General features: G+C 47.1%; 3 protein-coding genes across 5 annotated transcripts; 2 read left to right on the plus strand and 1 right to left on the minus strand.

The window, feature by feature from the left end:
- The first annotated feature begins 3,605 nt into the window (after positions 1–3,605).
- Positions 3,606–8,968, plus strand: ldhba (lactate dehydrogenase Ba). Its single transcript, XM_029825318.1, has 8 exons — positions 3,606–3,791; positions 5,683–5,815; positions 5,945–6,062; positions 6,139–6,312; positions 6,389–6,562; positions 6,676–6,793; positions 8,103–8,226; positions 8,410–8,968. The coding sequence occupies exons 2-8, from the start codon at positions 5,687–5,689 to the stop codon at positions 8,575–8,577; spliced, it is 1,005 nt and encodes a 334-aa protein (XP_029681178.1). The 5' UTR covers positions 3,606–3,791; positions 5,683–5,686; the 3' UTR covers positions 8,578–8,968.
- Positions 8,969–12,112: 3,144 nt separating this feature from the next.
- Positions 12,113–24,424, plus strand: gys2 (glycogen synthase 2). Of its 3 annotated transcripts, XM_029825350.1 has the most exons (17): positions 12,113–12,326; positions 13,717–13,898; positions 14,601–14,792; positions 14,867–15,052; positions 17,311–17,455; positions 17,613–17,730; positions 17,808–17,928; positions 18,078–18,184; positions 18,628–18,687; positions 18,755–18,851; positions 21,828–21,941; positions 22,022–22,148; positions 22,225–22,320; positions 22,382–22,545; positions 22,640–22,720; positions 23,528–23,639; positions 23,721–24,424. In XM_029825350.1, exons 1-17 carry the CDS (start codon positions 12,203–12,205, stop codon positions 23,756–23,758), a joined length of 2,064 nt encoding a protein of 687 aa, XP_029681210.1. In that variant the 5' UTR covers positions 12,113–12,202; the 3' UTR covers positions 23,759–24,424. The 3 variants fall into 3 exon arrangements, with proteins under 3 accessions (XP_029681210.1, XP_029681209.1, XP_003972667.1); XM_029825349.1 differs by having other exon boundaries at positions 23,528–24,424; XM_003972618.3 differs by having other exon boundaries at positions 12,114–12,326; positions 18,773–18,851; positions 23,528–24,424.
- A 1,298-nt stretch (positions 24,425–25,722) lies between these two features.
- Positions 25,723–27,190, minus strand: spx (spexin hormone). Its single transcript, XM_003979237.2, has 6 exons — positions 27,049–27,190; positions 26,751–26,834; positions 26,502–26,559; positions 26,370–26,432; positions 26,220–26,306; positions 25,723–25,874 (listed from the first exon to the last, which is right to left on the minus strand). The coding sequence occupies exons 1-6, from the start codon at positions 27,052–27,054 to the stop codon at positions 25,810–25,812; spliced, it is 363 nt and encodes a 120-aa protein (XP_003979286.2). The 5' UTR covers positions 27,055–27,190; the 3' UTR covers positions 25,723–25,809.
- Positions 27,191–27,654: the final 464 nt, after the last annotated feature.

Genomic DNA, 27,654 nt, shown 5'->3' on the forward strand with positions numbered 1-27,654 from the left:
ATGTCAGGTGGCACTTGGTCTGGCTCCAAACAAAATGACAACTCCTTCAACCTTTAACATGCAATTTTGACTGATCTGTGCTGGCTACATGCCAATAGTGTCATCACAGTGCAGACATTGATAGCACAGGACCAATAGTTCCTGGTCCTCAAAATGTTAGCCTGTTGTGTGGTCTGGTGAAACACACAAGTAACCTAAAGTTCTCTTATACAGAATTTGTTTGACGTCTCCCAATAGGAAACTGTCCTGGATTGGTTAGCAGATGTTACCTGGGGACTAACTGTCTATAAATGAGTGTCACTGACCGTTAGCCACCGCAAGCACTGAATGGGCTAATGGAGGGGCTGTGGCCTAGAACCTGGTAAAGGTAAGTGGAGATCCCTTTGAAAAGGTCCCACAAAGTGGCCAGGCCTCCGGTAGAATGTGCATGCGGCCCTTCTGATGGCTGCAAAACTTCAGAGCCATAAGATAAGGAGATAGCCTTAATAATCCAAGGAGAGTGGCACTATTTTGGGACTAGCTTTCCTAAGTGGTTTTTTGCCCAGGATACGAGAAGCTGGTCACTTTTTCTGAAGCTCTTGGTTTTGTCCAATGTAGTTGCATAATGTCCATACTGGATACAACATGTACAGCTGATGCCCATCTGAGGAGGATGACGGGGGACAGAAAGAGACCAGATAAATCAAAGAACCTCACCCCAACACCTTAGGAATAATAGCCAGGTTAGGCTGCAAAGTCGCCTTGTGTTTCCTAAAGAAAATGTAGTACAGCCTGTTTAACAGAAGGAGCAGGAATCTCCTCTACCCACTTAGCTGATGCAAGTGCCAACAAGAACGCAGTCTTTAAAGTCTAAAGGGATGCTGCCCCACGACCTTCCCCTCAAAACCAACATGACATGCAGAGGTAGCTGCCAGTTATTATTGACGACGGAAAAAGCCTTTCCCCTGTACACCATGTCCTAAAAGCCAGGATCACAGCGACAGAACTCTGGGAGCTTTCCCGTGTGAAGCTTGTTGAGGGGGACCAAGCATTTTGAATAGTCTCAAATATGTAGGGAGGTAGCTCCACAGTCCTTAGGTTGAACCACTCACTGGCCAGGTCCACATTCAGTGCATAGACGGGTACAAGGCCCATGGTGAGCCAGTGCATCTACCCCCAGAGGTGCATGCTGATCATGAAGGGAGCAGGACCTAGGACACCAAGGGTTCTCCCATGTCTCAAATACCGATCCCAGACAAGGCTCACTACGCCTGGGTGAAGTCTCTATTTGGCATTGAGGGTACCCCTGGATGGGAGGTCTGCTCTACAGTGCAGTATTGCTGGAACATGACTGGCGTTCAAAGACAGAAAAAGTCTGATGCCCCAGAAAATCTCAAAGCTGAGTAGACAGCTCCAACAGATACCAGGAACCACATCAGAGATCTCTGTCCAGAAGAGCGCAGTCCTAGGAACAGCTAAGATCTTGCGCAGAACCCTCAAGCTCCAAAGCCTCTGGTAGAGGACCCGAGTCTGAGGGAGGCACTGCCCAAAAGGGCGAGGAGTACCAGCATTTATCAGTTTTAGGATCTGGTGTGGACATACTCTAATGGTTAATGTACTGTACCCAGTATGCATACTGCCCATCCGTCCCTCAGGAGACGTACACTAGTGCGGAGGGCTTGTGAGTCGTGTGAGCCAGAAAAGCTGCGAAGAAAAAGAGATCTCATTGATGTTGAATACGGACATCAATGTAAGGTGAGACCAGGTTGAGTTACTCTTCCATCTGAGTCAGATGTTAGTGAACCTTGTTACAAATGTTGGTAACGGCTCCAGAAGCGCCAAAATAGACACTGTCCAGTCTCCATCTGAATGGTTGGTGCCAGTTGGGTCCCTTGGACATCAGTCTCTATGTTACTGAGGACTGTCCCCCCCTGAAGACCTCCCTTGGGTAAATATCACAATGAAGATACATCATTTGTAAGGAAAGTTCCATAAAACAAATTTTAATAAATCTCACACACACCCTAGAATGTTGCTTGTAGTGATATATTCCAACTTACTCAGTACATTTAGATGAAGAACATGTGATGACACGTCCTCCACCTGTTGATAGATGAAGTCGGTTGTTCATATTAGCTCCTCCTGTCTCTTCAAGCAGAACAAAGCCAGCTGATCTTTAAATTTTAGCTTTTCAAATGCCAACTTTTGTCAGTATTGTGTTTGTACACATCATGGAACGTCTGAAACTCAGCTGATTCTTGGTCAGGATACAGCAGAAACACATTAAGCACACGATCAGACGTGTAGTCTCAGTCCTGGCCTCTGTCCTGGTCGGGTTCGGGTCCCTACCAGGCTCAGTTTCCTTTCTGAGACTCACCAGAGGATCTGCTGCTTGTGCCTGAACACACACCTGAACACTGACCTGGATGGTTGGCAGGAATCAAAGCTGCCCTCCGTCCAACAATCCAGCATTCCTGGTTCTTCCAGGCCACTGCTTCCCTTTGGTCACTCTGGAGTCACATGACCCCGTTACCGGGGGCCATAGAGCTGACCACTGCACTACCATGCTGCCCCAGGATCAGGACCAAAAAAGTGCCTGCATGAAAATGGTTCTCTGGTTTTCAATGGTTTAGACAAGGTTAGGCAATCTCAAGATTCTCTTTAGATTTATTTGAGGAGAATTGTAACATTTTAAATATGAGATTTCCAAGATTGCAGGCATCTTGATGAAACGTGAGAGTCTCGATGAGTCTCTAATCAGACTCATCGTCTGCGATCTCTCTCATCGATCCTTTCACTGGGGTTCACCCTCCAGCGTGAGACCAACACCATACGCAGACAAACAGACTGACGTCTAGTTTTGGGGGTTAAGTCACAGTCTCTTGGGGAAAGAGCTGCCGGAGGCCTGAACTTTCTGAGGACTTTTCTCATGTTTCACCTGTGTCCGCTGGTCTCATACTGGTGTTGGCATCAAACCTGCTTCAGTCTGAGTGTGAACACGTTATGTATTCTGGATGTGTCCCTTCAGAACAGAGTTGGCGCTGCAGTCATTCGCTGCCTGTCAGAGACAAAGATGGAGGCTGCTTTACCCTTTTATGTAACAGAGTTTTGGCCCCGCCCCCTTCCCCAGCCACTGACCAATCACAAGCCTCTCTTCATCTCCTCATTCTTAGCACGCAATGGCACAGCGTCCCGGCTCTGGCCCTCTCTCACTCTCTCTCTCTCTCTCACACACACACACACACACACACACACACACACACACACACACACACACACACACACACACACACACACACACACACACAGGGTTTTTAAACAAATTCACTAATCAAGTAAATCTTTGCATTAACAGGCATCAGTTGTAACTGTAGCATCATGGTTTAACACCAGCCCGCATCACTGCACAGCATCACAGCACAGCGGTGTGTGTGTGTGTGTGTGTGTTGGGTGGGGGGTACTGATGGAAGTTTTATCAGCCTACAATAACATGGATATATAAGAAATTCTGCCACTCATGAAAATAAAGAATCAAAATTAAATTGTGAGAACCCCCCCCCCCCCCCACACACACACACACATGCATCTGCCCCCTCTCCGGGTCCTCACTGGTCACTTGTTGGTGAAGCTGAACCCCCCCCCCACCGCTCCGGCACATGCAACGCTGTGGGTCACATTCACACTCCGCCACTTTGTCCTGCTCCATCTTCTCTATTCCTCTGGTATCTGGTCGCAGCTCATCCATCCGGACCGCAGAACCGAGCTTGTCCACAGAACCGAGCTTGTCCACATAACCGAGCCTGTGCGCATCTGTGAGTGTTCCTGTTCTTTCTTTGTGGCGTTGCTGAGCAGACTTGATGCTGCGGGTTCGGTTGAGATTCTGTAACAGTTTCAGGCGGTCTTAAAGAGGACATTTACTTTTGGACTCAAGCATCTTTGATCCGTTTTTTCGCCAGATTAAAGATAACGGAATTGAAACTATGTTAATACTTAATAATAATAGCTGCAGTTTTCTATTAGCATACATTAGATTTCTGTGATGAAGAACATCGATCCTAACATCGACCCCTGTACGTTCTCCCGCGCTGCACTTGACATTGGAGCGACCTATAATGAAACACCTTCACTGGACTCACATGCCGTGACTAGATGCGCGGCCATTTTATTAACCTTGTCAGAATATATCATCATTTTTTTCTGAATACTTGAGCGCCTGGTGGGGTTTTAGGTCCACTGTGGCGGGGTGAGTGTTGGGGGTGGGTAGGGGGGGTCGAGTCCACTGTGTGGCAGCATCACGGACGTTAATGGCGGCGCTGTTACGCAACCAGAGTTGGTCCTGACGCTGTTTGCGTCACCAAATCAGGCATCATCACAATTGAAGAGAAGGAATCACGTTAGTTGGGGGTCAGAAAAAGCCGTTTCAGGACCAGAGAGATTCCACAGCTCAGCCAGGCAACAGCTTTGGTGTGTGTGTGTGTGGGGGGGGTTAATTCCTATTTTCCGAGTTAAAATGTTTCTTCTGATATAGCGTTAAACTGGGTTATTGGTTAATGTTCACAACAGTCCGTTTAGCACAATGTGAGGCGATGCCCGTTGAAGCAGATAAACTAGTCTCCAAAGCGGGGTTCTGCAGCATCTGGGTCCTTCTTTAACCATGTTCTTCAGAGGCTGTTTCTAAAGCTTGTGCTACTCTGCTGGAACATGTTTTGCACATTTATGATGCCTTTAATGTTCAGATGAAAGTACGTCATTGCTGGACTGAGAGCCAACACACGTGTCCCTGATGGACTAAGACAACTCCTGTCACTGTTGTCACGCCTTATTCAACCTTCTTACTGCAACCACCCTCCTCTCCAGGTCTTTAATCACAGTTCCTGCTCCAGTCGTGCCTTTAAAATTTATAATTTTAGAATACAGCTACAACTACTACTGCTGTTGCTACGGCTGCTATGACAGCTGCTGCTACTACTGCTGCTGCTACAGCTACTGCTGCTGCTGCTACTACTGCTGCTGCTACAGCTACTGCTGCTGCTACTACTGCTGCTACTTCTACTGCTACTGCTGCTGCTGCTACAGCTTCTGCTGCTGCTACAGCTATTGCTGCTGCTGCTACTACTGTTGCTACGACTGCTGCTACTTCTACTGCTACTACTGTTGCTATGACTGCTGCTACTTCTACTGCTGCTACTATTGCTGCTACTGCTGTTGCTACTATTGCTACTCCTACAAATGCTACTACTACTACTGCTACTGCTGCTACTACTGCTACTGCTGCTACTACTGCTGCTGCTGCTACTACTATCAATCAATCAATCAATCAATCAATCAATCAATCAATCAATCAATCGTTGCCAATCATTGTTGCCCTTCTGATGCACCTTCTGAAGCAGCAGAAACTGATTAACAACCCCCTCTGCTACTTAACTGACCAGATCAATACCCCAGATGTTTGACTGATAGGTTGCTATACTCTGATTAAAAAGTGTTCCTATGTTCCTTTTTTTTGAGCAGTGTATTAATAAAAATAAACTGCCGGTAGAATCGAGTTGAGTGGGTCAGCGGGGTTGGAGGTCAGCATACAACTATGAAGGCAGAGATACCTGTAGATGCAGATTATCAGTGTAGACGATTAAAGATCTCGTGAGCTGGCAGCTCTGGAACGACGTCTGTTTGGAATGTTGAGCAGCATGTGTCTGTCCACAGCATCATGTCCTCCGTGCTGCAGAAGCTCATCAGCCCTCTGGCAGGTAGCAGCTCTGAGCCCCCTCGGAACAAGGTGACGGTGGTGGGGGTGGGCCAGGTGGGCATGGCCTGTGCCATTAGCATCCTGCTGCGGGTAAGAAACAGTGGCAATATAACTATTCTGGCAACAATATCCTACTTTATACTCTGACCACAGTGACTGTAACAAACGCTTTATATATAATGACGCTTTATAAGATGAATTCAATTGAATTGAACTCAGGACCTGGCGGATGAGTTGGCTCTAGTGGATGTGATGGAGGACCGTCTGAAGGGGGAGATGATGGACCTCCAGCATGGCAGCCTCTTCCTCAAGACCTCCAAAATAGTTGCTGGCAAAGGTGACTGAGTGCATCCGTTATGACTTGTCCAGGCATTTTAGCGACGCCACCATCACCTCTCCTGCTGCTCCTCCAGACTATTCTGTGACTGCCGACTCCAGACTGGTGGTGGTGACGGCGGGCGTCCGTCAACAGGAGGGGGAGAGCCGCCTCAACCTGGTGCAGAGGAACGTGAACGTCTTCAAGTCCATCATCCCGCAGATCGTCAAGCACAGCCCCAACTGCACACTCATCGTGGTCTCCAACCCCGGTGTGCAGGCTTATGCACAAAAATTAACATACATAACTAAATCTGAATTTAAAGAAAACTTATTAAACCTTCACAGTGGATGTTCTGACCTATGTGACCTGGAAGCTGAGTGGTCTTCCCAAACACCGCGTCATTGGCAGTGGCACCAACCTGGACTCAGCTCGCTTCCGTTACCTGATGGCCGAGCGTCTCGGCATCCACGCCAGCTCCTTCAACGGATGGGTGCTGGGAGAGCACGGGGACACCAGCGGTGTGTCCTAGGGTTCTCATTATTTTGGGGTTATAGGCTCGATCATTATTACTCACAGTACAACATATACCGAACACTTTGGTTGTGAGGCAGCTCATGATTGTGTGTTTCAGTTCCGGTATGGAGTGGTGCTAATGTTGCAGGAGTCAACCTACAGAAGCTAAATCCTGACATTGGCACTGAAGAAGACAAAGAAGAGTGGAAGTCCACACATAAGGCAGTGGTGGACAGGTACGTTCTCGGCAGTCCAGCTCGGTTGTTGCCTTAACGACGCTGTAGCCCTCTTCCAGTGTAGCCCACCTCTGGCTCAGTGCCAGTCTCAGCATGTAGCTAATGCACACACCAGGTAGCAGCGGATCTTTACCCTTTGGACCTCAGCAAAGACATCATCATTCATCTGTCACGCTGTTGTTCACCAGTTTTCCTCTGGCTGGCTACGGCTAATTTCATGCTAGATCAAAGATGCCCCTACATATCATAGCCAGAGCAATTGTGACTCATAACGCAGCAGTCTATAGAGCGATCTGCGCCAGCCACCCCACAAGTTAGCATTAGCAAGACCAGTAAGTTAGGGGCTTACTGGTCCTGGGTTGATCAGCATACACAGCTGGCTGGTTACAGCTTTCCATTGACTCTTGATTGTTGGTGGACCCTCCACCTCCACCAGGTGCTCCTGGCCTGCTCTGTCCCCTTCCTGTCCTGCTCCTGGGAGACAAAGCACCTGTAGTGGGGTGCTAGGTCTCCTCCATTTCATTTGTCCTCCCAGTCTTCACAGTTCCACTGCTGGTGGTGTCCAAACACACACAATCACCTTCTCCGCCTTCTACCTGTCTGAAAGAAGCATCATCTCTCCCCGACCATCCTCCAGAGCCTCCACCGTCTCCCCATCAAACCATCTATCAGAAGATCATCATCAAAGTCCTCCAAATTACATTATTTGATTCGTTTTCCATAAACTTTGAGGTTAGGGTCTAGTTTTGGGATCTTTTATTGATTGGATTATGGATGTTAGAGGAGTAGAATTGAACCAGAATCTTCCCATTGGGAATGTTCTTGATCCTGTTGGGATTGCTCTTGATCTGATGAGCTGTTTTTCTTCTTATTACCATTGTTATTTTGAAAGAAGCATCATTGTTTGTTCTAATGAAGGAGGGACAGACAGACACAGGTGAGGTGTTCTGAGATCCACCAGTCTGATGGACAGCAGACACGTTCCCCCAACATGGCTGCTGAGTGATCACATGACCCCCCCGTTAATGAACAGCAGATCAAATAAAGAAATGCTATCAGCCATTAGCCATGGTTGCTGTGGAAACCACAGCACTGCCACATGCACACCCAACTATTCCAACAACATCAAGGTTCCTCCTCTAGGATGTTCAGAAGCACTGACCTTTAGGATCCAACCCACCGTGTGTGAGCAGAGGGAGCAGCAACATGTCAGTCTGAGCATGACGGAGGAAGGAAGAAGGGATGAGAGAGGAGAGTTCTTCACTGGGAACAGAATGATGGAGGTCTAACCGAGCTTCTTTTGTCTTAGTGCCTACGAGGTGATCAAGCTGAAGGGCTACACCAACTGGGCCATCGGCCTGAGTGTGGCCGACCTCACCGAGAGCATCGTCAAGAACATGAGCCGAGTCCACCCGGTCTCCACCATGGTCAAAGTAGGGCTGCCCCCCCCTATCCCTCTCTCTACATCCCTCCCCCTTTCTCCCCCCCCCCCCACAGCCAAACCTTCCAGGTTATTTATTCAGCTGTTTCTCTTGGACTGTCTCTGCTAGCGCACTTTGTTGCTGTCATCGTATACATATGTGTAGATCCATATATTCATATGTGTGTTTGGACAGGACATGTACGGCATCGATGAGGAGGTCTTCCTGTCCCTGCCATGTGTGCTGAACAGCAGCGGTGTGAGCAGCGTGGTCAACATGAGCCTCACAGAGGAAGAGGTGTCCCAGCTGAGGAACAGCGCTGACACCCTGTGGACCATCCAGAAGGACCTGAAGGACATCTGAGCCCCTGCGCAGCACCCACACTGTGCTCGCCACAGCAGCGCTGCTGTCGTCTCCCCAGAACATGAAGATGAGAACATCTGCTCTGATCACTGTGTCCCTGTGTTTGTGAGTCCTTGTTCTCCACCGTACTGTTGTAGTTCAGGATCAGGACCCACCTCCCTGCTGCGGCTCCATCATGTCCACCTTTGAACCCTCCTGCTGTATCGGTGCTTCTCTACTGCAGCACATAAATGAGCACAAGACGGCAGCTCTCCTACTTTCTTCCTCTCCTCCTGTGTCACTATCTCAGTCAGCAAACATGGCCGACAGGAAGAGCACAAACCTGTTTCACACCTGTTGTCACTTGAAACCAGCCGTGAAATTGAATAAAGTTGACCCTGGTTGCCATTCTTGTGAGGGTGAGTGTGATTTTCTTTTGCAGAGAATCAAAGCACCAGTAGAGGTCTCTAAACACCTGATTAAGGGTTTCAAAACAAGCTACACTTCCATATATAAAACTTGCTAAAATCTGTTTTAAAGTCTAGCTTAATAGGACATGTTAGTGTACAACTTTCCACCCTCCTGCAGGTCGGAAAGACATGTCTGACCTGGAACCTGAAAGAGGATTATCTGAACTAGACAAAGGTGAAGCCTGCCAGTGTGGTAAAAAAGTTTTATTCACAGACACAGGTGTGCAGCAGTCCCAGGTCTTCAGGTGGGAACCTCCTGAGACACAGGGGACCGAGTGTGTGTCCGTGCCTGCTTCATGGCTCTGCGGTAAATGAAGCGCTTGCCAAAGCGGAGGCCAAACGGGTTCAGGTTGAACTTGCTCCTGTTACACAGCAGCTGGTCCTCGTTGTCCCTGAAGGTCAGACACGGGTTGGACTCTTGCAGCAGCTGCAGCTGTCCTGCAGTTCCCCTCCTGAGCTGAACAGAACCTGCAGAACATCGGACTGTTAGAGCAGGTGGATTCACATGAGTCCCTCAGTCCACCTTCACCAATAGGAACATCCCGTAATCTGATTCATATCTGGAACACTGCACATCAGGAAATGTATACATGTCACAACTTCCTCAAGATCTGATGTGAGACGAGCCTAATCTGATCTAATGTAATTCAATTTAATATTTGATCTAATCTGATTCAACATTTGATCTAATCTTATCTATTCTAATGAAATATTTGACCTTATCTAATCTAATATCTAAATTTATCTACCGTATTTTCTGGACTATATTTCTCTCCGGAGTTTAAGTCGCACTAGCCAAAAAATGCATAATAAAGAAGAAAAATAGATATATAAATCGCACCGGACTATAAGTCGCATTTTGGGGGAAAATGTATTTGATAAAATCCGAGACCAAGAACATACATTTCATCTTGAAAGGCAATTAGCAATCCATTAGCATGGATTAGCAATAGCGTTAGGGTATGCTAACGTAACAAATTCAGCTACATGACCCACAACGAACTGAGTACGTGTCTGCTTTGTTAACATAACATATTAACAGTTATTCAGATAACTATAGCATAAAGAACATCCGAGCAAGTTTACCAAACAATCAAGTCTAACTCCATAGACGAAGCACCGCTTCTTCTTCTGCATCGCAAAAGGAACTGTGAAATTCCGTAATAATGTATTTATTTAAGTCGCTCCGGAGTACAAGTCGCACCCCCTGACAAACTATGAAAAAAAGTGCGACTTATAGTCCGGAAAAATAATAATTAATAATAAGTAATCTAAAATGACATTTAACAGTTGATGTGATCTAAACTAATGTGATCTGATTAAATGTTGATCTAACGAAATAGATCTGATCTAATATAATTCATTATTTGAACTGAAATACTGTAATCTATTCTAATCTTACCTAACATCTGTCTTGAATTCTATTCTGATTTAATATTTGATCTGAACTGATCCAATCAGAAAGCTGCCATGCATCCATTTGCAACATTTGGACTGAGGTTCCAGAAAAGAACAGATTATTAAAGCAACTGCAACCTGTAGAGGAGGAGAAGGATGACCAAGCCTGGAATCTGCTCAGTGGTCAGTGCTCAGTGATCAGTGATCAGTGATCGGCACTCAGTGATCAGTAATCAGGGCTTAGTGATCAGCGATCAGTGATGAGCAATCACTGCACGGTGATCAGTAATCAGTGATCAGCGCTCAGCAATCAGTGATCAGTGAACAGTTATCAGTGCTCAGTGATCAGTAATCAGTGATCAGCGATCAGTGATCAGTGATCAGTGCTCGGTGATCAGTGATCAGTGATCACTCAGATAAAGCCTCTCAACACTCTAGTTCAATAACTGTCTGCGCCTGGAACACCTGCAACCACTCAGCTACATTTCCCACCTGATCCTCCAGTCACCTGCATGGTGGCATGCGCACCCCCTCGGTCCGGAGCCACGGCGAGCACAAGCAGCAGAACCAGAACCCTCATGGTGGAACAGAACACTCAGCCTCTCCCGTAGATTCAGAACGGAGCCCCTCCGTCACACCTGCTTTATACTCTCACCAGGTGACCTGGTGCCCCGGCGGCTCTCAGCCAATCACAGCTGCCCGCAGCTCTGACGCATCACCGCTGCAATTCTGGGAAATGTGGACGGCTCGGATCACGGAATGATGCTATGTTTCCAGCAAGCTTTAATTTAATTTAACTTAATTTAATTTTTATTTATATAGTGTCTTTTACAATCAAAATTGTTTCTAGGCGCTTTCCAGAATCCCAGGGCCCAACCCCCAACAAGCAACAGTGGCAAGGAAAAACTCCCCTTTAACAGGAAGAAACCTTGAGCAGGACCAGGCTCATGTAGGGGGACCCTCCTGCTGATGGCTGGCTGGGTAAAGAGAGAGGAGAGGAGAGGAGAAGGGGGAGGACAGGTAGAGGATAGAATAGATAGGAGAGTAGAGTAGAGTAGATTAGAGTAGAGTAGAGTAGAGGAGAGGAGAGGAGAGGAGAGGAGAGGAGAGGAGAGGAGAGGAGAGGAGAGGAGAGGAGAGGAGAGGAGAGGAGAGGTAGGGGAGAGGTGAGGTAGAGGAGAGAATAGACATAGATCATAGACAATAATCATTACTTCATTACTTTCCCATTCTGTCTGGTCAGTCTTTCACTGGCACGATGGAAGGACATCTGTCCATTTGTCCATCTGTCCGTCTGTCTCTTTAACATATAGAACAACCAAACACAGGACACACTCCTCACAGGACACACACTCCTCACAGGACACACTCTCAGATGTAGAGCTGTTGTGAGGTAACTACAGTGTTACTACAGCGTTACTACACTTGTCTTGTGTGCTGTTTGTGATGGTTGTGACTGGGCTGAACAGTCTCGGCTGGAAAAGAAATAATGGAAGGGGCGTGAAGACCACGGTCCGATCAAGGGCCAAAAATACCTGGCTCATTTAGCAATTCTTCAAGTCACAACTACCAAAATGAACATTTTCAGATTCATTCACAGAAACAAACACGACCTTTGACCCCCGGGTCTGCTTGAAGGTAAACAGTGTGCAGCCTGGATAGGCTGGCTGGACGCCTGATAAGTCCCTCCTCTGTGTGCTGACGGCTGACCTTCACCTGCTGCAAGGCTCCTGGTCTGCTCGGTAGGGCCTTTGTTTTGGAAGTCCCAACGTGAGAAGATGCCGCTGCCGCGCTCCGTATCCATGACATCTCTGAGCGGGCTGCTGCCGGCCTGGGAGGAGGACCCGCTGCCTGTGGAGGAGCTGTTGCTCTTTGAGGTGGCCTGGGAGGTCACCAACAAAGGCAAGAACTTCAACCTTTCATCTCAGAACATTCCAACAGACACAAGCAGCCAGAAAGCTGGAATCCAGTCAGCTTGATCCCTGTTCTGTCTGTTTAGATGTTGGTCGGACAGTGTTGGTAGCATCAGCAGCCATAGCTTTACATGCTACATACATAGATGTAACAAACGACATATGCTTATCTTTGCATCTGACCTATTGCTGTAGAACCACTGGCACGGGTACACATGGGGACACAGAGACAATCACTGTCCACATGGTGCCATTGATAGTTTTATTCACCAACTGGTTTTAGAAGCGTAGCAGCAGTTTCACCAGCTAGCCCTGTTAGCCTTGATGTGGACGTATATGGAGGTGAACCCGTCCCCTCCGTAACTCCACAACACTCCGGACATGTCCCGGTTCTTATCAAATGCTGGTTCAAAGCCCACAATGCTTTTATACAGGTAAAAAGACAAGCATGTTTTTTCTGGGTCTCAAGAGGTTTGGTGACCGACCTGTCTGTCTGTCTGTCTGTCTGTCTGTCTGTCTGTCTGTCTGTCTGTCTGTCTGTCTGTCTGTCTGTCTGCCTGCCTGCCTGCCTGCCTGCCTGCCTGCCTGCCTGCCTGCCTGCCTGCCTGTTTAGGAGCACAGTGGTTACTTGTGAAGGATCTGACGTGGGGCTTGACTTTGTTCTTTCATCAAGATGTCTCACTCAGGAGAGGACACTCAGAGTCTCCTCTCAGATGTCCCCTGTGAGCTTGTCCTTCTCTCCCTCCCTGTGACATTGCTGCTCTCTGAATGTGACAAGGACAGTGCTGCCAAAGACCTGTGATAGAGAAAAGGAGCCCATGAGGCTGTGTTTTAATGCACTGTGATGTTGTCCCACGTGTCAGAGGTCGTCCCTCAGCTCTTGCGTAATAGCTGCTCTTTGGTGCTGTTTGGGTGTCATCGAGGCAAATGTGCACATTTCGCTCCGTTACAGAACCCTTTCCTTTCCTGCCACTTACACCTAATAAGATCATCCATTCACAGTTAGGGGTCATTTTCATGATTTCACTAGTAAATATTCTGGGGGCAATAAGGTCAAAGGTCAGAGAGAAGTAACTGAATCATAGTAGGAGGACATTACTTCGACCTGCTCTAAAAACCTCCATAAAAGCTCCACCTACAGACCCGGCGCTGTGGAGTGGCCTTGGCCGAAGAATATCGGCCTCGTCTGTCCTTCACCTGTGACCACATTACCTTCACAGACCATAATGACTCACTAATTAATGGGTCAGACCCCTCCACCAGCATCACCTGGATCCAGCTGTTACACACTTCTAAAACCCAAATATGCAAATGAATGAAACCATGCGGTGTCCTCCCCCTCACTGCTGTGGTGTGTGTTGTGCTGTGTGGCGCTGCAGTCGGAGGCATCTACACCGTGATTCAGACAAAAGCCAAAGTCACTGTGGACGAATGGGGCGAGAACTACTTCATGATGGGACCCTACTTTGAACACAACTTCAAGACCCAGGTGGAAGCCTGTGAGCCCCCAAACCAGGCCATCAGGAAGGCCATGGACGCGCTGCTCCACAACGGCTGTCAGGCAAGTGTGTGTGTGTGTGTGTGTGTGTGTGTGTGTGTGTGCGTGTGTGTGCGTGTGCGCATGTGCGCTATATACCTTTTCAACTCTCTCTCTTACATTACAAACTCCTCAGTTTTTGGTTGAGCTCATTCTCTAAAGTCAGAGCTCCATCTAGTGGTAGAAAGTAGACAAAACGCTTCATGACGTCACATTGTAGTCCACGTGACGCCATCACGGACTGTGTGAGCGTTGACCAGTGCGACCAGTGAGACCAGTGAGACTGGTGCTTCTGGCAGAATGGAGACAGCATCTACTGTTCAAAGCACATCATTTTATGTGAGAAGGTACAACTTTAGCTCTAATCAGATTAGAGCAGATTAGGAGCGACAGAGGAGTAGAAGCAGAATGGAAGGATGAAAGCATCTCACATCATCTGTGGTATTTTACAGAATGGAATGAATGACTGAATGTTGTATCATTTATTCATTCAGTTTGGCCTTCATGAGCCTCTAGATGGGTCTAAGACGCCAGAGAAGACAGAATGTTTAAATTAAGGAGCTGAGAGTCAGACCAAGTGAACTAGTTAGTCTGAGTTCTTCCGGGTCAACATTTGAAAGGTGCTTTTTAGAGGAACACTTATTTCTTTGATGGAAATGGCTGTAGGAAGACCACCATCCATTGTCCCTGTCCTGACTGGGACCCCCTGCTGACACTGGTTTTCAGGTATATTTTGGCCGATGGCTGATAGAGGGCAGCCCGTATGTGATCCTCTTCGACATCGGTTCTGCAGCCTGGAACCTGGACCGCTGGAAGGGCGACCTGTGGCAGACCTGCAGCATTGGCCTGCCCTACCACGACAGAGAGGCCAATGACGCGCTCATCCTGGGCTCTCTTATCGCCTGGTTCTTCAAAGAGGTCAGCTGTTGTACAGGTGCTCCCTCACAATGCTACTCAGCACTGCTGACTCTAATGCTTCTTCCTTTTCCCAGTTAACAGACCAGTTGGGAGACAAGCCCAATGTGATTGGTCATTTCCATGAGTGGCAGGCAGGTCCGGGCCTCATTCTATCCCGTTCTCGCAAGATCCCTCTGGCGACTGTCTTCACCACTCACGCCACCTTACTGGGACGATACCTCTGTGCTGGGAATGCTGACTTTTACAACAATCTGGACAAGGTCAGGGGTCATTCATTCTGTATGCAGCCTCACCAGTGGGGGATGCTCAGTCTTGTGTTTTAGAGCTCACCACAGCACAGAAACAACACTTGTTAAAGGTGGACTAGTTTCTATGCTGGTTCTGCTGGACCTCAGTGCTGCTTTTGATACAGTTGATCACAGCATCCTGTTACAGAAACTGGAACATGTGATTGGGATTAAAGGGACAGACCCAGACTGGTTTAGATCATATTTATCAGATAGATACCAGTTTGCTCATGTCCACGGTGTTCCCTCTTCATAGTAAGGTTAGCCATGGAGTTCCTCAAGGTTCTGTACTTGGACCAATTCTTTTCACCTTGTACATGCTTCCCTTAGGAAACATTATTCGGCAGCATGGAATAAATTTTCATTGTTATGCTGGTGACACTCAGCTTTATTTATCCATGAAACCAGAGGAGACAGAGCAGTTGGTGAAGCTTCAGACCTGTCTTAAAGACAAGTTTTAGATGTCCTCAAATTTCCTCCTCCTTAATTCAGGAAAAACTGAAGTCATGGTGTTTGGTCCTGAACCTCCCAGGGATAGATTAGATCACATGATCACTCTAGATGGTATCTCCTTATCATCTAGTCTCTCTGTGAGGAATCTTGGAGTAACTTTTGACCAAAATCTGTCTTTTAACTCTCTAGAAGTGCCTTTTTTCACCTGAGAAACATCGCAAAGATCAGGAAACTACTGACGTGACATGATGCTGAAAAGTTAGTCCAGCATTTGTTACTTCCAGGCTGGACTATTGTAATTTTTTATTATGTGGGTGTCCAAACTCCTCTTTAAGAAGCCTCCAGTTGATCCAAAATGCTGCAGCCAGAGTTCTGACAGGTATTGACAAAAGAGATCACGTAACTCCTGGACTGGCGTCTCTTCATTGGCTGCCTGTTAAATCTAGAAGAGTTTTTAAAATTCTTCTTCTGACCTACAAGGTTCTCAGAGGCCTAGCTCCATCCTACCTGGAGGAGCTAGTGATGCTTTATAATCCGAATAGGCCCCTCCGTTCTCAGAATGCTGGCCTAGCTGCTGGGTCATGGCTGCTTCCTCTCCTCTCCTCTCCTCTCCTCTCCTCTCCTCTCCTCTCCTCTCCTCTCCTCTCCTCTCCTCTCCTCTCCTCTCCTCTCCTCTCCTCTCCTCTCCTCTCCTCTCCTCCCTCCTGGTTGGGGGTCAGGCCCTGGGACTCTGTAAAGGACCTGGAATAGACGCTAATCTGAAACAAATATCATATCATCATATATTCCAGCAGGGACACAATTACAGAGATGCGGTTATGGTTATTATTATGAGTAACTCTATGGTTACTCATAATGTTTACATTCATAACAGGTCCACAAAGAAAGACCAAAGGCTGAATTTTGAAGCAAGAACGAGTGGAATCCTGCCCATAAACCAAGACTGAGTCTTTATGCAACCCTTCCTGAGTATGATTGATTTTCATATTTAAAAGGTTAAATCAAACAGTTATATCATTTAGCCTGATTAGAGGCAGTGGGGGGGTCAGTGTTGTTTTCAGTGCTGCAGAAGTACAAAAGGTCAGAATGAGCACAAGGTAAAGGTCACGCCCATCCTCAGGGTCACATCAGTCAATATCAAATCAATATGGATGATCAACTGTCGCACCTAATCTGGGAGGAACCATCATTTCAATGATTCTTGATCGTGTTGTTTCAGGCTCTGCTTAGACAGATAGCCAGACAGACAGATAGACAGACAGACAGATAGACAGACAGACAGCCAGACAGACAGGCAGACAGGCATATTAATTATTAATAATACAACCATTGTGAGAGTGACGAGTGGAAGGAGGGAGGGATAGATGGATGAAGGGAGGGATAGATAGATAGATAGATAGATAGATAGATAGATAGATAGATAGATAGATAGATAGATAGATAGATAGATAGATAGATGGATGGATGGATGGATGGAGGGGGGAAGGGAGGGATGAAGGGATGGGGAGGGAGGGATAGATGGATGGATGGATGGAGGGGGGAAGGGAGGGATGAAGGGATGGGGAGGGAGGGATAGATGGATGGATGGATGGATGGATGGATGAAGGGAGGGAGGGATGGGTGGAGGGAGGGAGAGATGGAGGGATGGGGAAGGGAGGGATGATGCTGTTGGATGGATGGATAATGAATGGATAGATGAAGGATGGACAGACGGCTGTGAAGATGAGTGGACAGACAGACCCCCCAGGCTGAGCGTGCCTCTTGGTTGTGTCTTGCAGTTTGACATTGACAGGGAGGCAGGAGACAGGCAGATCTACCACCGTTACTGCCTGGAGAGGGCGGCGGTTCACTGTGCTCATGTCTTCACCACAGTGTCTCAGATCACTGCTGTGGAAGCCAACCACATGCTACACAGGAAGCCAGGTCAGGAAGCTGCACACATCAAAACTGTGATGTCTTTCAGGTGGAGAAAAACCTAGAAGAGTCTCCAGAATCTAAAAAGGCCTACTTTTGGATGAGCTGCAGCACCATTTAAGGGTGACCTCACCCTCAGTCACATTCTTCTGCTGCTGTTCGACAGATGTGGTGACTCCCAACGGTCTGAACATAAAGAAGTTCTCAGCAATGCACGAGTTTCAGAACCTGCACTCCACCAACAAAGTCCACATCCAGGAGTTTGTCAGAGGACACTTCTATGGGTGAATGTTCTTCACATCCTTCCTGCTTTAGTGCAACACCACAAGTGTTGGCTGAAGACTTCTATCCTGTCTGACAGTCACCTGGATTTCAACCTGGAGAAGACTCTCTTCTTCTTCATTGCTGGACGTTATGAGTTTTCCAACAAGGGGGCTGATCTGTTCATCGAATCCCTGTCCAGACTGAACTACCTGCTGCGGGTAAGGTGCTCCAGTCCTCAACGCTAACTCCTGTAGGTGATGAATGTTATAACTGTAGCAGCTATGAAACCATCCACCAGAAAGAGGCAGGACAAACACATCTTCATCACTCCTCCACTCTGTTTTGCTTTGATTCCATCCTGACACAGGTCCACAGGAATGATGTGACCGTGGTAGTCTTCTTCATTATGCCGGCTAAGACCAACAACTTTAACGTGGAGTCACTGAAGGGTCAAGCAGTACGCAAACAACTTTGGTACGTCCTGGTTTACACATAGGCTGGAGTCAGATGGTTTCATCTTCTGGCCTAATGCTGAAATCAATAGAACCCGGACACTTCCCAGTGCTGGTTCTTCTACCAAACTGGGCAATCTAGGGAAAGTGTCTTAGGAAGAGCCAAAACCAAGGAACCGATGGTCACTGGTGGGCTGAGCTCCACAGCTCCCCAGAGCGGTTGGGAGAAAGTTCTGGAATGTGAACTATCACTGTACCATTACTGATGGTTGACCAGGAGCAAACAGAAGGTTCTCCTCAGTAAACATCTAATGAAGACGCAGACTGGTCAGGCCCAAACATGCGCGTGCTTGTCCTACGATTATCATCAAACCCTCATCCAAAAAGATGGGCAACCAACGCTGAGCTCTTTATGTGAACCTTAAAACCAGATTATCATTTTTACTGTTTCCACCTGACCCCCAGGGACACGGCCCACACGGTGAAGGAGAAGTTTGGCAAGAAGCTGTATGACGCTCTGCTAAAGTAAGTCCAGGCTGAGTGGAAGTGAAGAGAGAAGCTTTACCATTTGGATATTAGTAATTCACATTAGTGATGTCCAATTTGTCAGAGGGGAAATCCCTGACATGAACTCCATCCTGGACCGAGATGATTTCACCATCATGAAGAGAGCCATATACGCCACTCAGGTGATCCAGTCAAACACCTCAATGCTCAACTCTTCTCTCTTCGGGTTGCATATTTGCGTTTTCACTGGTCTTTCAGGTCATGCATCCACAAATGTTTGAGCCAGAAACGTATGATAGTAGAAGTGACCTTTCAGGAAGAAAAGAGTGAAAATGAAAGTGTGTGGCGTGAATACGTGAGGAGCTTTAACTGCACTCTAACACTCGAATATTAGTGCCGGTCACCTCCTTCATGCTTCTGTGAGCATGATCCAACAGGAGTCTTCTTCTTTGAATGAACAGATCAGACTTTGATCCACAGGGGAATCATTCCTCCCTCCTTTACTCCCGGTTTCCCTGAACCAGAAGCATGAATGAATCTGAACCCTCCACTGATTTTAATCACCTTCTTCTCTGGCAGAAGATCCATAAGGTACCATCCACTGATGGATCTTTAGAAACGCGTCTTTCTCAATTAGAGGAATTTATGGAATTGCCAATATTTTATTGATGACAAGGGAGAGATGGAGGATGATGGACAGCAGCTGGGAGCATGACTGGACCAGCCTCATCAGTTCTAGGGTATTTCTTACAGTCTTTTAGTGTCTAATCTTTCCAGTTTCGTCTGATTCCCACAGTCAATGACAAGTAGTTCATATGCTGAACATCTTTACATTTAGAAATAGTTAAAAAGAAATTAAAGATGTAAATCTATATAAAACTACCGAAACTGCAAAATAACGTGACTGTCATCTTGTTGTGTTAATGTGATGCCAGAAGGTCGTGGAAAGCTCACATGTCCCAGACCCACCTGCTTTTCTCAGGGTCCTAGAGGATGACCAGGAGAGAAGGGGGCGCAGAGTGGTGTAGACTGGCCATCCTTTGCTGGGTCATCAGGTGTTGGAGATGAAGAGGGTGTTAGAAACAGCACTAAGTCCAACCTCTGTTGTACCTTGTTGATGCGGTTTCAGCTTCCACCTGATGGTGGGACTAATGAATAGCTGGTCAGCCACCATCTCTGCTGTCTCTGAAGCGTGTAGCTCCAGGGCCAGCTTCACATCCCCCTGGTGATTAACCCTCATCTGTGAGCAGACTAATTTCCACCAAAGTTGAGTCTCATGAAGACAGAGTTGTCCCCAAACTTCAGGAACCATTTCCATTATTCTAATTTTCATCCTGACATCAATCAATCAATCAATCAATCAATCAATCAATCAATCAATCAATCAATCAATCAATCAATCAATCAATCAATCAATCAATCAATCAATCAATCAATCAATCAATCAATCAATCAATCAATCAATCAGTACAGGAGTTATGTGATCTCTTTTGTCAATTGTCAGAACTCTGGCTGCAGCATTTTGGATCAACTGGAGGCTTCTTAAAGAGTTGTTTGGACACCCTGATAATAAAGAATTACAATAGTCCAGCCTGGAAGTAACAAATGCATGGGCTAACTTTTCAGCATCATGGTGGGTCAGTAGTTTTCTAATCCTTGTGATGTACCTCAGGTGAAAAAGGCACTTCTAGAGACTAAGAGACAAAAGTTACTCCAAGAGTCCTCACAGAGAGACTAGATGTTAATGAACTACCATCTAGTGATCATGTGATCTAATCTATCCCTGAGAGGTTCAGGACCAAACACCATGACCTTAGTTTTTCCTGAATTAAGGAGGAGGAAATTTGAAGACATCCAGGACTTTATGTCTTTAAGACAGGTCTGAAGCTTCACTATCTTCTCTGTCTCCTCTGGTTTCATGGATAAATAAAGCTGAGTGTCACCAGCATAACAATGAAAATTTATCCCATGCTGCCAAGTAATGTTTCCTAAGGGGAGCATGTACAGGGTAAAAGGATTGGTCCAAGTACAGAACCTTGTAGAACTCTATGGCTAACCCTACTGTATGAAGAGGGAACACCATGGACATAAGCAAACTGATATCTATCTGATAAATACGATCTAAACCAGTCTAGTTCTGTCCCTTTAATGCCAATCACATGTTCCAGTCTATGTAACAGGATGCTGTGATCAACTGTATCAAAAGCAGCACTGAGGTCCAGCAGAACCAGCATAGAGACCAGTCCATGATCTGAAGCTATGAGAAGATCATTAGTGACTTTAAGAAGTGCTGTTTCTGTGCTGTGGTGAGCTCTAAAGCCAGACTGAAACATCTCAAACAGGTTGTTCCTCTGCAGGTGCTCCAGTAACTCAGCCACCACCCTCAAGAATTTTAGAGATAAAAGGAAGGTTCGATATTGGCCTATAATTTGCTAATACGTCAGGATCCAGTGATGGTTTTTTAAGCAACGGCTTAATCACTGCCACCTTGTAGGACCGGGGTACATAACCTGTCACTAAAGAACCATTGATCTGGTCCAGGATAGATCTGCCTATCAATGGTAAAACATCCTTCAACAGGTGTGTTGGAATGGGATCTAAGAGACACGTGTTGGACTTTGATTTCTGAATTAGCGAAGACGCCTCAGAAAAATATATAGGGCTGAAGGAGTTTAAGGGCTCGTTGGAGACCCTGTATGTTCCCACAGTCGGCACATCTGGTGATGGTCCAGTTGTTGGGATGGCCTGGTTAGCTTTTTCTCTGATAATTAGAACTTGAAGACTTTAGTCATGATACCCCAACCCTGATATACCCGCTGGGCCCCTACAAAGCCCTACAAAACCTCTCGTGACCAACTAAATAGTTTTGCTGTTCTGGAACCTAAAGGTATCGATAGGCTTCACAGTTTGGAGATACTGCAGTTCTGAAGGTTCCTGATATTGTGATGTGCATCAATCACTCACAGTGTAGATACTGTGGGCTCATCAAATGTTGTGAGGACCATGTGGAAGGTTAACAGTCTTGTTCCAGTGAGTCTGACACTTATCATGCTGCTGTGCCTCCTTCTGGTAACACCTGACGTCAGAGCATGCTCCCAGCACTTGGTTCATGGTAAAATCACCTGATGGTGTCCAACATGTTTCCAATGTGAACACAGAGACATAGTCTCCCTCCAGTCACCACTCACAACATGCTGGACGACTCAGCAGATCCCATCCTGTCCAACATCCGACGTATCAGCCTCTTCAACTCCAGAAACGATAGAGTCAAGGTAGATCTGCTCAGTAGGACTCTGATACGTGGTCTGGGATTATACTCAGTATCTATCTAACCTACCTCCTCGACATCTAGATCATCTTCCATCCGGAGTTTCTGTCCTCCACAAGTCCTCTGCTCCCCATGGACTATGAAGACTTTGTTCGTGGTTGTAACCTGGGAGTGTTCCCCTCCTATTACGAGCCGTGGGGATATACACCTGGTAACCTTGTGCCGTCTGTCCGTCCGTCTGTCCATCCAACCATCTGTCCCCACTGAGCTGTTCTGTCTTACCCCAGCTGAGTGCACGGTGATGGGAATTCCCAGTGTCACCACCAACCTTTCTGGTTTTGGCTGCTTCATGGAGGAGCATGTCTCAGACCCTGCAGCCTACGGTAAGGAGGTGCACGCACACATGCGCTCACACACACGGTCCTCACCTGCTGCCTCTTTCAGGGATTTACATCGTGGACCGTCGCTTCCGCTCCGCAGAGGAGTCGTGCAACCAGCTGACTCAGTTCATGTTTACCTTCTGCCAGCAGTCCCGCCGCCAGCGCATTATTCAGCGCAACAGGACCGAGAGGCTCTCTGACCTGCTGGACTGGAGATACCTGGGAACGGTCAGTGGTGGAGAACCCAGTGCAGCCAGTTTGCTCTGCTGGATATCTTGTGGTGCTGCTTGATGATGAACATCTCTGGCTCTGTAATTTGCAGTTCTACATGCACGCTCGACATCTGGCACTGAGCAGGGCATTCCCAGACAAGTTCAAGATGGAGCAAGTGGCTCCTCTGAAGGTGAGGCAACTGAAAATGAGCTCGATTGGGATAATAATCTCCAACACAATGGAGGTAAAAACCAGAGAGAGAAGAAAAAAACTGACAATAGGAGAAGCTGCAAATGCCTACACACACACACATGCTCTCTCACACACGCACATGCTCTCTCTCTCTCTCTCTCTCACACACACACACACACACACACACACGCACACACACACACACACAGAGTTGTTTTCCTTCCTGATAACAATGCAAACTGATTTTTGGTGTCAGGAAGGCATCTGGCATCAAGGTTCTTGGCCAGTGTGACAGATAATAATAACGTGTGGTCTGAGTGGACAGATGTGAGACATGTGTCCTCACCTGCACGAGGACAAATGTCTCACTTGTCTCAGATTCCCACTGACAGTTGCAAACAGCTGCATTTGGTCCGTGGGTCAGCCTTTAATTGACAGGCTAACATTTGGATGATTGATAGGACCCCCGCAGCCCACCCTCACGCTGTTAATGTTTCAGTGTTCATACAGCGTGAAGTCACTGTCTTTCTGAACAATGTGCACGTTTGGATCCCCCTGTTGCAATTAATGCATGGAACCCTCCAGAACCAGATAATAAACCAGATAATAAACATAGTGTATGCGGTCATTTAATAGACTGTAACTAAAAAGGATGAAATGCTGTGTGTGTGAGACTGTGTGTGTGTGTGTGTGTGTGTGTGTGTGTGTTTGTGAGTGAGATTGTGTGTTAGATTGTGTGCGTGTGTGTGTGAGCGTGCTGCATATTCACACACACTTGTCTAACAGTGTGGTGTCTCTGCTGTAGACAGAGGGCTTCCGCTACCCTCGGCCCTATTCGGTGCCCCCCTCCCCTTCTGCCTCCCTCCACTCCACCCCCCACCATAGTGATGTGGAGGATGATGATGATGACGATGATGGTGAGCCCTACAACGAGGAGGAAGAGGCTGAAAGAGACCGACTAAACATTAAGGCTCCCTTTGTTCTCGGTGCTGTTCCAGAGGGCAAGAAGAAGCAACCAGGAGAGTCTGGAAACTAAAGAGGGTGGATCACGTGACCTGCTGGAGGTCTGCAGGAAACAGTCCCAGCCACCACACACTCACACACACAGACACACACGTGCACACACACATGACCGGCCTTCCCACCTGGTGACCGTCTGGACTCTCGATCTTCTCACCCTCATCTTTACGTTATTGTTCCACAAAGACAGAAACACTCTTCTTTGGTCGCTGAGAGTTTATTATATTTGCTGTTGAGCATCCTTGCCTTGGATTTATAATCAACAACATCATGAAGTGAAAGTTGGACGAATGAGTTGGTCCTGATTGAAGCTCAGTGTTGAGCAAATGAGACGTAATAAGTCAAACCTGATGCCTCAGGCCCTCATTCAAAATGTCAAGACTGAAAAGATTTAAAAAAAAAAGGCAGTTTGTCAACAGTTTTCTATGGGATTTGGTTAAGGACACAAATGTTTTGATTTGACATCCAAGATTAGGTGCATTCATATTAATGATAACAATAATACTCATTATTGTTTATTTCTGTCTGCCTTTACTAATGTGTTGAACTAGCTTTGCAGCTAACGTAGCTAACAGTCTCTCCAATAAACACCAGGAAGCATCTCACTGTTCAGATTTTTACCGAAGTTGGTTAAACGTTGTAAAACTGAAACATACAAAAATAAATGAAAATTACAACCAAATTGTGCTTCCTATTTGTTATGTTACAAAGGCAGTCCTCCAGGACTGCAGAGAAAACACATCAGATCTAAAGGGGGGGGGGGGGGAATCCTGAATATCTTTAGAGGGGTGAAATCAAAGACACCCCAAAAATGAAAGTGAAAAAATAATGCAGCAGACTGGTCCATTTTGCCACAAATGTCATTGTAGCAACTCAAAATCATTCTAAGTAATTTGTGTGGCTCAAACATGCTTGTACGCATGCCTGACAACGTCGGGGCATGCTCCTAATGAGACGACGAATGGTGTCCTGGGGGATCTCCTCCCAGATCTGGACCAGGGCATCATTGAGCTCCTGGACAGTCTGAGGATCAACCTGGCGGCACCGGATGGACCTAAACATAATGTCCCAGAGGTGTTCTATTGGGTTTAGAAACATTCACACCAGTGGCCTGCTAGAGGTAATTTTGTAGGGCTCTGGCAGTGCTTATCCTGTTCCTCCTTTAGACTGTGCTGGGAGACACAGCAAACCTTCTTGCAACGGCACGTATTGATGGGCCATCCTGGAGGAGTTGGACTACTTGTGCAACCTCTGTAGCCGTCTCATTGTTGCCCCTCTGATGCACCTGTTGTTTATTTCATTAACCACAAAGCAGCAGAAACTGATTAACACCCCCCTCTGCTACTTAACTGACCAGATCAATACCCCAGATGTTTGACTGATAGGTTGCTATAGTCTTATTAAAAAATGTTCCTCTAATTTTTTTGAGCAGTGTATTATTGTTGTTGTTGTTCAGAGTGGGTTTTTGTTATGATTTTAATTCTTGTTATTATTATGATAATTGTTGTCATTTCTAGTGGGGGTATAGTGATTGTAATTCTTGTTATTATTTTTTTAATTGTTATTCACAGTAAGGGTATAGTTATGATTGTGATTCTGGTTGCTGTTATTATTATTGTTGTTATTTGTAGTGGGGGTGTTGTTGTGATTGTTATTCTTGTTGGTGTGATTGTAGTTCATGTTATTAATGGTGCGGCGTAGTTGTGATTGTGGTTGTTGTTGTGCTGATTGTTAGTAGCGTGACTGTGATGGATGATGATGGTGCCAGCAGCTTCCTGCTGCTCCAGGATCAGCTAGAGATGAGCTGGAAACCTTCAGGTTCACATGTTGGCTGTGGAGCTCTTCTAGGACTCTGCTGCTCTACAATGCTGAGGCGGTTGTTGTCAACGGCTGTTATTTCTTATTGCTGTTGTTCTTCATCTACTTAATGTCGTCAGAAAAATGTCCAAGTGAGTAATTCACACACACCGAGTTTGACTTTTATTCCAGCTATTTTTATTAAAACATCACAACAGGCAGAAACACAGCTGGAGGATACTACAACAACAACAACAACATCCCAAAGGCTCAGAAATATTCCCTCTTCCACACTGGCAGCTCCTGCAAATACTCCTCATCTGGGGCTTCATCAGCTGCACACACACACACACACACACACACACACACACACACACACACACACACACACACACACACACACACACACCAAGGAGCCGTTAAGTTGATGTGACAAAAGACACCGAAGTTTCCATGCGGGAGAAAAGCTTTGGATGATGATAATGATGATGGTGAAGATGCTGCTGATGAAGTAATACTTTAAGACACTTGAACACTGATGTCACCTCGTCTGAGCAACATCAGATGCTGTTTTCAGCACAATGCCTTTACAAAGATGAGGAGGGTGAACGTGTGCAGGACAATGAGCAGATGATGAAGCACCATCCTGGGCTCAGGAGCAGTGCGTCCGCCGCTCTCACCATTCTCCCTGGCTTGTTGGAGGAAGTTGAGCAGGATGGAGGCTGCCTGCTCCACACCGAGCTTCTCTGGGCTCTGGCTCCGGGTCTCTGGAGGGGGAAAACAGCGATGAATTCAGGGAGGAGGATCAGGGCTTCTAGTGCCGTTCTTACCCAGGTGTAAGGTGTCGTAGACGTCTCCTTCTTTCCTGTCCTCCGAGATGAACCTCCGTCCCTCTGAGGAGACAGCAGCAGATGAACAGTCTCATCGTCCGCTACTGAGATGACAGTAAAGAGCCTACATACGTGTTCCCTTCAGGTAGAGCATAGCCTGCGGGGTCCAGTTCCTGCGCTGGAAGGAGCCCTTAGAGGGGGAAAGAAAAGTTATCCTGCTGCTGGTCCCAGACCGGCTGTCCTTGTTCCGGTCTGGTCCCAGACTGGGTGTCCTCAGTCTGGTCTGGTCCCAGAACGACTGTCCTCAGCCCGGTCTCGTCCCAGACCGGCCGTCCTCAGTCTGGTCTGTTTCCGGACCAGCCGTCCTCAGAGGGGACTTACCTTAGGAGCGCTCCACGACTGCGAGATGAAGGTCCCAAAGAGCAGGAGGGTCAGGAGATAGGTTAAGGTGAGGCTCCTCAGATGCTGTGGGAGAAGAGAGCAGCTGTGGATAAAACCGTGCACGCAGGGTGCACGTAGGTGGCCACATGCTTGACTTTAACATGAAGAAAATCAAATAAAAGCGTCACCGTACACACAGATCAGACATTACAGAGCAACAGAGCCCTACTTCTAACTCTTGGTGCGTGCATGTGTGTCTGCGGGTGTGAGAAAAATTCAAAGCAACCCTTTTACTCACTGTCATTGTGTCGGAGGTGTCGGAAACGGTGATCAGCACAAAGCTTCAGGACGGTTTTTGGCCCTCAGCCGCGCTCTGCCGCTCTCTATTTATACGTGTGGGGCTGCTGTGCGTGACGCCAGTAGCAATAGGTCACGCCAATTTGATGAAGCGGGGTCGGAGCGGAGCTACGAGGAGTGAAATCAATCAATGCAGCTGCTCCTGTTCCACGGCTGAGCCAACACAATGTCACACATCTACACCTACAGGGGCAGAAGTAGAGCTGAGGAGCAAAGCTGAAGAACTGCAGGAGTAGAGCTGAGGAGCAGAGCTGAAGAACTGCAGGAGCAGAGCTGAGGAGCAAAGCTGAAGAACTGCAGGAGCAGAGCCGAGGAGCTGCAGGAGCAGAGCTAAAGAGCTGAGGAGCAGAGCTGAAGAGCTGCAGGAGCAGAGCGGAGGAGCAGAGATGAGGAGCAGAGATGAGGAGCTGAGGAGCACAGCAGAGGATCTGCAGGAGCAGAGCTAAAGAGCTGAGTAGCAGAGCTGAAGAGCTGCAGGAGCAGAGCTGAGGAGCAGAGATGAGGAGCAGAGATGAGGAGCTGAGGAGCACAGTTAGGGAGCTTAGGA

This window comes from Takifugu rubripes, chromosome 18 (assembly GCF_901000725.2).
Source record: "Takifugu rubripes chromosome 18, fTakRub1.2, whole genome shotgun sequence".
Taxonomy (NCBI): Eukaryota; Metazoa; Chordata; class Actinopteri; order Tetraodontiformes; family Tetraodontidae; genus Takifugu; species Takifugu rubripes.

Bases quoted from the DNA above. Each gene is read 5' to 3' on its own strand.
- ldhba (XM_029825318.1), top strand. From the start codon at position 5,687: ATGTCCTCCGTGCTGCAGAAGCTCATCAGCCCTCTGGCAGGTAGCAGC. The intron at 6,313-6,388 runs GTGTGCAGGCTT...AAACCTTCACAG, and splicing joins CATCGTGGTCTCCAACCCCG to TGGATGTTCTGACCTATGTG. The intron at 8,227-8,409 runs GTAGGGCTGCCC...GTGTTTGGACAG, and splicing joins CGGTCTCCACCATGGTCAAA to GACATGTACGGCATCGATGA.
- gys2 (XM_029825349.1), top strand. From the start codon at position 12,203: ATGCCGCTGCCGCGCTCCGTATCCATGACATCTCTGAGCGGGCTGCTG. The intron at 21,942-22,021 runs GTAGATCTGCTC...CTCGACATCTAG, and splicing joins CCAGAAACGATAGAGTCAAG to ATCATCTTCCATCCGGAGTT. The intron at 22,321-22,381 runs GTAAGGAGGTGC...TGCCTCTTTCAG, and splicing joins CTCAGACCCTGCAGCCTACG to GGATTTACATCGTGGACCGT.
- spx (XM_003979237.2), bottom strand. The intron at 26,433-26,501 runs GTATGTAGGCTC...CTGTCTCCTCAG, and splicing joins GCTCTACCTGAAGGGAACAC to AGGGACGGAGGTTCATCTCG. The intron at 26,307-26,369 runs GTAAGAACGGCA...TTCCCCCTCCAG, and splicing joins CTACGACACCTTACACCTGG to AGACCCGGAGCCAGAGCCCA.